Source organism: Lolium rigidum, chromosome 3 (assembly GCF_022539505.1).
Source record: "Lolium rigidum isolate FL_2022 chromosome 3, APGP_CSIRO_Lrig_0.1, whole genome shotgun sequence".
In the NCBI taxonomy this organism is placed as follows: Eukaryota; Viridiplantae; Streptophyta; class Magnoliopsida; order Poales; family Poaceae; genus Lolium; species Lolium rigidum.
Genome location: NC_061510.1, coordinates 235712771 through 235723560, shown reverse-complemented (window position 1 = coordinate 235723560; position 10790 = coordinate 235712771). Strand labels below are relative to the sequence as shown.

The 10790-nt window shown below is 41.5% G+C and overlaps 1 protein-coding gene across 7 annotated transcripts; it reads right to left on the bottom strand.

The window, feature by feature from the left end:
• Window positions 1-246: 246 nt before the first annotated feature.
• LOC124703158 (serine/arginine repetitive matrix protein 1-like) lies at window positions 247-10170 on the bottom strand. Of its 7 annotated transcripts, none has more exons than XM_047235380.1 (22): window positions 10076-10170; window positions 9220-9371; window positions 9049-9123; window positions 7916-8080; window positions 7800-7840; window positions 7348-7408; window positions 7086-7262; window positions 6796-6957; window positions 6513-6686; window positions 5319-5579; window positions 4909-5142; window positions 4662-4817; window positions 3711-3962; window positions 3463-3612; window positions 2782-2943; window positions 2535-2687; window positions 2290-2442; window positions 2041-2196; window positions 1768-1914; window positions 1521-1682; window positions 1285-1440; window positions 247-686 (listed from the first exon to the last, which is right to left on the bottom strand). In XM_047235380.1, exons 2-22 carry the CDS (start codon window positions 9357-9359, stop codon window positions 575-577), a joined length of 3249 nt encoding a protein of 1082 aa, XP_047091336.1. In that variant the 5' UTR covers window positions 9360-9371; window positions 10076-10170; the 3' UTR covers window positions 247-574. The 7 variants fall into 7 exon arrangements, with proteins under 7 accessions (XP_047091336.1, XP_047091330.1, XP_047091334.1 ...); XM_047235374.1 differs by having other exon boundaries at window positions 1289-1440; XM_047235378.1 differs by having other exon boundaries at window positions 1289-1437.
• Window positions 10171-10790: the final 620 nt, after the last annotated feature.

The window sequence follows — 10790 nt, the reverse complement described above, 5'->3', positions numbered from 1 at the left end:
GGCTGCCCGCTAGGGTCGGGGATCAAAAGAAGCGGTTGGCCATGTCGACCACGGAATCGACAACACATTCCCCACTCCCCAGAGCTTTGCCACGGATTGGTATCTCCCGGCGATCCATTCCTTCCTTTCCTTGCTTGCACACCTCGACTACACCTGCTTGATGCGTGCTACGGATTGTGATACCACAACCTCATTTTATTGCTACCACGCAATGCTTGTTTACCACTTTACCTTTCACTAGTATATTAACTGAACTTCTATATGCCCCCATCCAATTAAACTCTGGTTCAGGTTCCTCTCAAACATTTTGGTGGCATGGTGGCCACAACAGACTTCTACAGCATTACGGATCCCACATGCATGAGAATGTAGTGGGGTACAACTAATATGTGCAATTCTGGCTTGGTGCCGCAGCCAACCACATGATAGCACCATTGCAGCGAAAGAGGTTCGGTTCTTCTCACTGCCTAGCTCATCCATGATTCTCTGCTCTGCAAAGAGGGTAGGTACAGCAACACTCAGCGTTGCACACACAGGGACTGAATGCGCAGATACCTACACTTCCATGGTTCCATCAGTCGCTATGGCGAGAACGAGTCCTGTCCGAGCGTGATCCAGAAGATGGGCGCGGTGACCTCCTGCGGGGACTCGAGCGGGAACCCTTACTGTCATGTGTTGACAGCTTCCTGTCAAATCACACGGCCATCAGAATTCTAGTTTGAACATCATTTTTCGCCAAATAAGACTAGACGATATGCATCAACTGTAGACAGACATAGGTCCTAGACTAATTGCTGAACTCTGATACAAGGTTCTGGTACATAATATCATTGTCACAATACAGTACACTCAAGAATCATCTACTCAATGTAACAGTGCTGAAAATGGAAAAATACAAAAAATTTTCTAAGATTTAGGCAAAGTATACACTGGTATAGGTTACACAATTCAGGTTGAGCATTCCCAGCACCTACATAATATAGGTCCGGTAGACTATAAAAAAACTATAGGTGAGGAAATGTTAAGTTGGTGTATGCCCAGACACAATTTGTTACCCAATACAAATGATCATCTATTGTGTGGACAAGATCAATGCTTAATAATTGATATGCGGCAAAAAAAAACTAAATAAGATCAAGTAGTAACCAAAACAGACTGCAGTAACGCTTGAAAAGGATGAAGTTTGGGGCCCTAATATGATTATTTCTTTTTCTTAGTTCAATAAAAATATCATATCTACATTATGCAATGCACATTGAGCAGTACTCAAGGAGCAGAACTTACTCACTGCGATCTCTATCAAGATCATGGCGGTCCTTTCTATCATCAGGCGCATATGATCCCCTCTTCTTATTCTCGTCATGTTCTTTTGACCGTCTCGGTGACTTTCCCCGGCACTCTTCCTTTCTCTTTCTGGAAGATACATAGTCATCTCGCCTTCTTGGCACGGTGGAGTATGAACAACATTAGTTCTAGAATAGCATAGCAAGATCACACTTGTCACATTTAAAATGGCTTACCCTCTGGAACCATTAGCAGCATCACTGTGATCCTTACTATCATCACGAGTATATGATCCCCTCTTATCGTTCTCATATTCTTTTGACTGTCTGGGTGATTTTGCACGGCGGTCCTCTATTCTCTTTCGGGAAGCTGAGTTGTCATCTCGCCTCCTTGGGACACTGGGGCAAAAAGAACATTAGTTTTTGTGTAGCATAGCAAGATTACACCTATCACATTTTGCAGCAGTGGAGGAACATGGCTTACTCTCTGGAACCATTATCAGCATCACAGCGGTCCTTTCTATCGTCATGGATATCCCTATTCTTATCATTCTCATGTCCTTTTGATTGTCTTGGTGATTTTGCACGGTGGTCTTCCATTCTCTTTCGGGATGCTGAGTTCTCATCTCGCCTTCCAGGGACAGTGGGGTATAAACAACATTAGTTCTGGTGTAGCATAACAGGATTATACCTGTCACCAGCTAAAATGAAAGATTACAACTGACACATTTGGTACCAGTGAAGCAACAGAACTTACTTTTTTGAACCATTATCAGTATCATGGTGGTCACTTCTATCATCAGGAGTAAATGATCCCCTCTTCTTATTATCATCATGTTCCTTCAACTGTCTTGGTGATTTTGCCCGGTGCTCCTCCTTTCTATTTCTGGAAGCTGAGTAGTCATCTCGCCTTATTGGGACAGTAGAGTATGAAAACCATTAGTTCTAGAAAAGCATAACAAGCTTACAGCAGTCACATTTAGCACACTGAAGGAACAGAGCTTACTCTCTGGAACCGTTATCAGCATCACAGTGGTCCTTTCTACCGTCATGAGTATAGGATCCCCTCTTATCGTTCTCATGTTCTTTTGATTGTCTTGGTGATTTTGCACGGTGGTCCTCCATTCTCTTTCGGGAAGCTGAGTTGTCATCACGCCTTCTTGGGACAGGGGGCATAAACAACCTTAGCTCTGGTATATCATAACAAGATTGCACCTGTCACATTTAGCACAGTGAAGCAAGAGAACTTACTCTTTTGAACCATTATCAGTATCATGGTGGTCATCTCTATCATCAGGAGTAAATGATCCCCTCTTCTTATGCTCATCATGTTCCTTCGACTGTCTTGGGAAATTTGCCCCGTGCTCCTCTTTATTTCCAGAGGCAGAGTAGTCATTTCGCCTTCTTAGTCAGTTAGAGTATGAAAACCATTAGTTTTGCTATAGCATAACAAGCTTACACCAGTCATGTTTAGCATCAGTGAAGGAACTGAGCTTACTCTTTGGAGTCATTATCAGCATTACAGCGGTCCTTTCTATAGTCGTGAGTATAGGATCTCTGCTTCTTATCGGTATCATATTCGTTTGACTGGCTATGTGGTTTTTCTTGGCAAGGCTCTTCTGTTCTCTTTGGTGGACCATTGTCAGGTGATGGATGCTTCCTATCAACAATACAAAGTTGTTACAGAGGTATAAATGACTGGAAGGGATTAGCATTAACATATAATCAAAATAGATATAATTCTAAACTACGCAGACAACTCATGAAACCATTTAATATCTACTAAACATAACACAGTTTAACAATAGAAACAACAAGTACTACGGTGATATTAAAATAAGAATCATAAATGCAACCACAACTGTTTCAGAGCTCCAGTTAAAACAGCATGTTTTTCTCGCCAAGAGAGTATATACGCTGATGCCAATAAATTACACAACTCCCAAAGAAGGTTCTGCTACATGATAACAGTGTCAGTATAGCATATACTCAGAATGAACCAGTTTAGTAGGATCCTCAATCTAGGAATATGATGTACAGACTTGCGAGCTGTGTCTGATAGCCACCAGTGAGGGTTAAGAAGATGAAGTTTGGCACCGTGATAAGCATAGCAACATAAGTTCTCGGAGTAGCAGATAACCAGAGTAAAATTTAGGAGCAGTGAAGGAACTGAACTTACTCATTGTAACCATTGTCAGCTTCATGACGGACAATTCTATCATCAGGAGTATAGGATCTCCTCGTAACCTCAGGATCTTTTGTTTGTCGTGGTGATTTCACCTGGCACTCTTCCTTTCTCTTTGGGGAAGCAGAGTAGTCAGCTTGCTTTCTTGGGTCATTAGAGTATGAAAAATGAAAACCGTTAAATATGTAAAATAATAACTAGATCATGTCAATAACATTTAGCTGTGAGGGAATAGAGCTTACTTCTTGTTACAATTATCAGCATCACGTCGGTCATTTCTTTCATCAGGAGTATATGAGCTCCTCTTTTCATCCTCATGTTCATTTGATTGTTTTGGTGATTTTGCGCAGAGCTCTTCCTTTCTCTTTGCAGAAGCAGAATAGTCATCTTGCCTTCTTGAGGACAATGTAGAATATGGTCCAGGTGACCTCCGGCCAGCATGGGATCTGTCAGCATCCACTGTTGCCAGCTTCCTGTCAACATGCACATTGGTACTGCAAAGATACCCAACACAAAGAATGTAATATCATTTACTCAAATATGACCGGACCGGTACGAAGACAAATCTGAAATATGCACACAAGTCATGTAACCAATTCTAAAGTAGCACACAATTTAGTAATACAGTGAGTTGTATAATGGCACAAAAAAAAAATCAAAGATGCAACCACAATCTTGTCAGAAGTTAGAACTACAGTGAAATAAGAACTTTCCTGGCCAAAAGATTATATTTATGTACGCCGAGGCCAATATAATAATGCTTGAGAAAGGAATAGTAGACATTTTCGTATATTTTGGCAGATAATACAGTGGTACAAACTATGGATACACAAGAAGGAAAAAATATATCACCCACAAAAAAAAATTAATATAGGTTCAGTAGACCATAATATAGTCTGGTTGAGGAAAATTTATGTTTGTATGCCAAGGGTTGCATGACAAACTATATGTTATCTTACAAAGATGATCAGCTATTGCACACACAAGTTTGAAGCTGTATACAGCATGTCCGGTAGCCGGTAAAAACTCCGAAAAGGAGAAATAATAACTATCGATCTATTGCAAGCCGCAACTGATATACTGCAGTAAGGGGTTAAAAGGATGAATTCAATACAGCAGTAATTATAACACCAGTAGTTCTGGAATACTAGATTATTTTGGTGACATTTAGCACAGTGAAGGACCAGACTTACTCTTTGGAACCATTATCAGCATCAAGGCGGTCATTACTATCATGAGGGGCATAGGATCTCCGCTTTGTATCCTTATCATATTCTTTTGATTGTCCTGATGATTTTGACTGGTGCTCTTCCTTAATCTTTGGTGATGTAGGGTGGTCATCTTGCATGCTTGGGTCAGGAGAAAATGAACATAAGTTCTGGAATAGTCTACGTAGATTATGACAGTAACACTGGGTAGCAGTTTAGGAACAGAACTCACTCATTGTGGCTATGATCAGCATCACGGCGGTTGTTTCTATCATCAGGAGAATCGGACCTCCGCTTTTTACACTTACCATATTCTTTTGAGTGTCTTGGTGATTGTTCCTGATGTTCTTCTTTTCCCTTTGGGGAATTAGAGTAGTCATCTCGTCTTCTTGAGTGTGATCCTGATGATGGTCTGGGTGACCTCTGGCGGGGACAGGACCCCACACCACCAGTTGTTGCCCGCCTCCTATCAGCATGCACATTGTTACTATAATGGTAGATATGCACAAACATAATCTTTGGTGATGTAGGGTGGTCATCTTGCATGCTTGGGCCAGGAGAGTATGAACATAAGTTCTGGAATAGTCAGTCTAAGTAGATTATGCCAGTAACACTGGGTAGCAGTTTAGGAACAGAACTCACTCATTGTGTCTATGATCAGCATCACGGCGGTCATTTCTATTATCAATATCAGAAGTACTGGACCTCCGCTTTTTACACTTATCATTTTCCTTTGAGTGCCTTGGTGATTGCTCTTGATGTTTTTCTTTTCCTTTTGGGGAAGCAGAGTAGTCATCTCGCCTTCTTGAGTGTGATCTTGATGAAGGTCTGGGTGACCTCTGGTGGGGACAGGATCCCTCACCACCAGTTGTAACCTGCCTCCTATCAACATGCACATTGTTCCTATAATGGAGATATGCACAGAAGGAATCAGTTAACCATCTACTCATTGGACAACCTTGGCAATATATCTGGACTATGTGCACAAAATATGTAACAATCCTAAATAGAACGATCTTCAGTAATACAAATAGCATGCAACACAATGGTAATAAAAAATTCACAGATCCAACCACAGCCACGTCAGTTAAATACGGTATTTTTTTCTCGCCAATAGGTTGTTTACACTGATGCCAATGAACTGTGCACATTTTATGTCCTGGAGATAATTGCTAAACTCTACAAATAAGGTTCTGGAGCATGATATCAGTCACCATATTTATAATGTATACTCACTGAGTACTAACCTGTTTCTAGTAGGATATGTAGCCGTATCAACATGTAAGGACTTCCAAGGTAGTGAAGAAAGGCACGGTGCAAACTTCAAAAAGTATGACAGATACTGTGGTATAGGTTACTGTCTAAGGGTTCACAAGAAGGCCAAAATGTCATACATAAAATTGTAATGGCAGATACGGTGTTATAGATTACGGCCTATGGGTTCGTGAGAAGGCCAAAATGTCACACACAAAATCATAGTATAGGTTCAGTACACTATTGGTCAAGCATAAATTAAGTTTGAGTATGCCCAGGGTTACATCACAAACTATCTTATCCTACAAATGATTAGCTATTGTACACAAGATTGATGCTGCGCCCAGCATGTGTTGTACAATAACCTCTAAATAAGATAAAGCAACTACATCAATTTATTGTGAGATGTGACCAGCATACTGTTTTTTTTTTTTACGAAAGTGACCAGCATACTGTGATAAGGGTCAAAAAGGATGAAGTATGGGACCCTAATGGAGTAAGTAATAATAGCAGCATTAGTTCCGTATTGGCTAACTAGATTCTTCCTGACACTTTTAGCAGCAATGAAGGAAGAAGACTTACACTTTTAAACCAATATCAGCATCACAACAGTTGTTCCCATCATCACAACTGTTGTTCCCATCATCACGACTACAGGATCTCCGCTTCTTATCCTTATCATGTTCGTTTGACAGTCTTGGTGATTTCGCCAGGCACTCTTCCTTTCTTTTTGGTGAAGTAGAGTAGTCATCTCGCCTTGGAAAGATAGTACGAACAACATTAGTTCAGGAATAGTATAACTGAATTACGGCAGCCACGCTTAGCAGCACAGTAGGAACAGAACCTAAGAGAAAACAAAACCTACTCATCGTGATCATCGCTGGCTTCCCGGCGGTCATTTCTGTCAGTGGGAGTATAAGATCTCTGCCTCTTATCCTCATCATGTTTTGTTGCCTGCCTCGGTGATTTTATCTGGTACTCTTCCGTCCTCTTTGGTGAGGCAGAGTAGTCAGGTGTTGCCCGCCTCCTGGCCATATACACAACTGTTAAAGAGGTACAAACACCGACAAACTAGCATCACCAAATTGGACTCCACAGAGTGTGCTCATGGTTTTCATAATAATACATTAGCTGCAGTGAAGGAACAGAACTTACCCGCTGGAACCATTATCAGCATCATGGCGGTCACTTCTGTCACGGGGAGTACAGAGTCCCTGCTTCTTACCCTTGTCATGTTCTTTTGACTGTCCTGATGATTTTGTCTGGCACTCTTCCTTTCTCTTTGGTGAAGCAGAGTAGTTGCCATGCCTTCTTCGGGCAGGAGAATGTGACCTAAAGTGTAGGTTAGATCACTTGAACAAATATTTCACACACTACATCATGGTGAAGCATTATTAGACAAGATTCACTGTAATACCGTGATCTATGACGACCACCGTGGTGAGGAGAGCGGGAGTGTGAACGAGAGCGGGACCGTCCTGCAGGGAAGATAGCAGCTTGTCAATTTTGCAATTTGTAGCACATGGCATACAGACAACTCTTATTATCGTATCAGTTTTGAACAAGAAATTTTTCTACCAGATATCAGCAGGTGTGGTCCTCACAGGAAAAGTAGAAAACTACTGCCGGGTCAAGATAGAGCAAGTTAAAAGGAATTGTAATTACATATCAGACATAAAACTAAATTGATAATTGCTCTACCTTTTGTGTTTATATTTACTTTGAATTCATCAAACATCAAAAGATAAAAATGGGCAGTTTATAGTTACAATCAGTAAAGAAGGTCATCTAAAGTCCGCTGCATTCATCAAAGCATCATGAAGAAAAGGGCAAGGAACAAGTATAGCAGATGGAAATAAATCAGATTACCATGGCGAGAAACATGGCGACCTTTATAATCAGAATGACCTCTGCAGAAAAGTGACACAAGTTAGCTAAAATGAAACACAAAAGAAATTTCAACATAGTTAATGAACATTGAATACCTGAATCCAGTTTCTCTAGGCGTGCCGTCTGGATGTTTCCGTTTCCCCTCAGCACGAACAACGATAATCTCACGTCCACAAACCATCTTATGGTTCATGCGACGTTGTGCCTCAGAAGCGTCACGGGAGTCCCAAAACTCGATAAAAGCAAACCCTCTTGGCTCCCTAGATGGCACATATATCGATATAATTACATAATGTTATATAAATAATACTCATGTCATGCTATACACAGACAGACACATTGATCATAACTAGTAAGTGCCTGATGAATTTGCACCACAGTTTCAAATTTCAGCGAATCCTCTATGATTCTTCATAAAGCACATCAATTAACTTACTAGCATTTTCACCAAAAGGGTAGGAAGTTTCCCCAAAACCAACTGAGAGCCACTGCTCATCTAGTAGACAACTGTTTTTTTCTCTAATCACATCTTCATAAAACAACTCACTCAAAATCCTCAAATGTTATTTATCAAAGTACTTGAGACCAACTTCTCTTTAATATATCTTCCCATGGACGATCCAGTAAAACTATCTTCTCTATGGTAAATTAATTTTGCCAACAAATCAAATTTTGTCTTCACAGAACTCATCAAGAAAAGGAATAGCCAGGAGTGTTAAAGCACTCTTCAACAAGTCCAGGTAATACCATTCTGGGGATCATTTCAGAGAGTGATTCATAGCAGAAGAAAACATATCCTGATCCTTGATAGGTTGTTACTATATCCTGATCCTCTATAGGTTGTTAAAATTATCAGGTTGGAAACTTCAATGAGTTACTAGGCTTACATCCAAAAACATATCCTAAATCCACTCTGCGACATTTATAGAGTTTGTAACAAATACAAAAAAAGGAAAAAAAATGATACATCTGAGTTTTATGTAAATTAGATAAACTAGTACATCTCCCTATCGCTGGTCTGGTTCCTCCATGCAGTATGTCTGGGCTGTGAGTTTGGGGCCAGTAACAATCATATTTCCATATGAGAAGAAGAAAACCACCCCAAAAGGTTCTTGAAGCACATCAGTAAAGAAGACACAAAGCTTCCAGAAGCCATTGAATCTTAAGCGGTTGAATATGCCTACATGTCTAATGAGAGAAAATTAGTTGGTGGTGCGTCGAAACTTACCCGCTGTAATAGTCTTTTGGAATGTAAAAATCCCGGATACGACCAAATTTTTGGAAAGCAGCTAGAAGATCATAGCTGCATGAGGTTGTGAATAGGAGAGCCTAGTTAATAGCCACAGACATGAAAAAAGGCCAAGTATAAATAGCAGGTGGTGGGTTCGACTTTATGTACCTGCAGTCATAGGAGATGTTACGCACCAACAGGCTTATAGAACCTTGTTCCTTCTTTCCTCCTTGCTCACCAGAACTTCTCCTAGAAGTGCTTCGTCCCCTGCTGTCATCTCCTCTCCTGGGAGAACATCTCCTCCCCATTGCTCGCGGTACCTGAACACATGTGTGTCGCCACCAATCATAACTACGTGCCCACATATTTCATTCACCATGTCCATGCATATGGCTCATGGTATCGATAGTAAGAAAATTCAAAGCGGGTTCTGACATTTCATCATAATTGTAAGAAGACTGGATCAGCATTCACAGTGAGTCATCTGAATAACTAATAATTACTGGCGCTAGTTACAATGTAGATATACAAATAATTTTATCCATGGGAAGATCAGGACTAACTGATTGAGGGGATAAAAATGTGCAAGGACATCAGGATAAGCTCTCGAGTGTATTTTTTATCTCTGCACTGCAGAAAACTAACCTGATCAAGAAAGAATTGGAGATCCACACAAGGCTGTGAAAGTTAAAAAGCATAGCGCCTCGACAATTTCAAAGATGGGGATAATTTTGTGGTCAGAAGGGAAGCCGCATTGCCGAAACATTAAAAATAACCGTACAAATAATCCATCTAGGCTTCGTTCAGTAATTCACTAATCAGATGAACTGACGCGGGGCTTAAAAACAAGGCGGAATAATCAAACGCTAGCCCATGCCTCTGGCGCAGAAGCCTGGTGCGGGGTGGGCGCTGGACTCCAGCACGACACGGACCCTATCTAGACTTAGGGCATAATACTTGCTCCCGTTCTACTTCCCAGAACCCAAATACTTCGGGCCCCGAAGAGAGGGAGGGGTGGAATTACCGGGCTGATACGGCGTCACCGCCGCCGCCGGCGCGGCCTATGCCGGAGTGGTCGGGGTAGCTAGGGCAGGGCGTAGAGGGACCGGGGCGGACCGCACGCACGCGAGGAAGGAGGAAGAGGGCAACAGAGAAATCAGGAATGGTGGCAGTGGCAGCCGACTCGAGGTTGGCTGGGGTTTCTCTATTGTTGGTTGGGCCTTTAGGGGGCAAGATTGTTTGCTTGTGGGCTCTTCATTTCATACCTGGCCTTATAATATTAGACCACGTTCGTGTTTTTTTTTTTTTTTTTTTTTTTGCGGAGGAAATAGGGAGCTCTTTATTGAACAACGTTTCCAGTACAATCAGCACGCAGGCTGTTTACAAGAAAATATGGGCTAACATCTAGCCAGCAACTAATGACTTCCAAGGTGCAAGCAAGCTTAGCACACAAGTGAGCCGAATTATTAGCAGTCCTTCTAACATGACAAATGGAAAAAGAAACAAAACTAGAAACAAGCTCCCCAGTTTCATCTAAAATTAGCGCCACGATCGAACGATCAATATGACGCGAAGACCAGAGGTTCACCACCTCTAAACAGTCTGTTTCCATCACCACATGAGAGAAACCGCGCAGCTTCGCGAAGATAACACCATCACGCAGTGCTAGAACCTCAGCGATGAGCGGGTCAGTCACTCCCATATAGGGCTTACTCCAAGCCCCTAGAAAAGAAAGATGA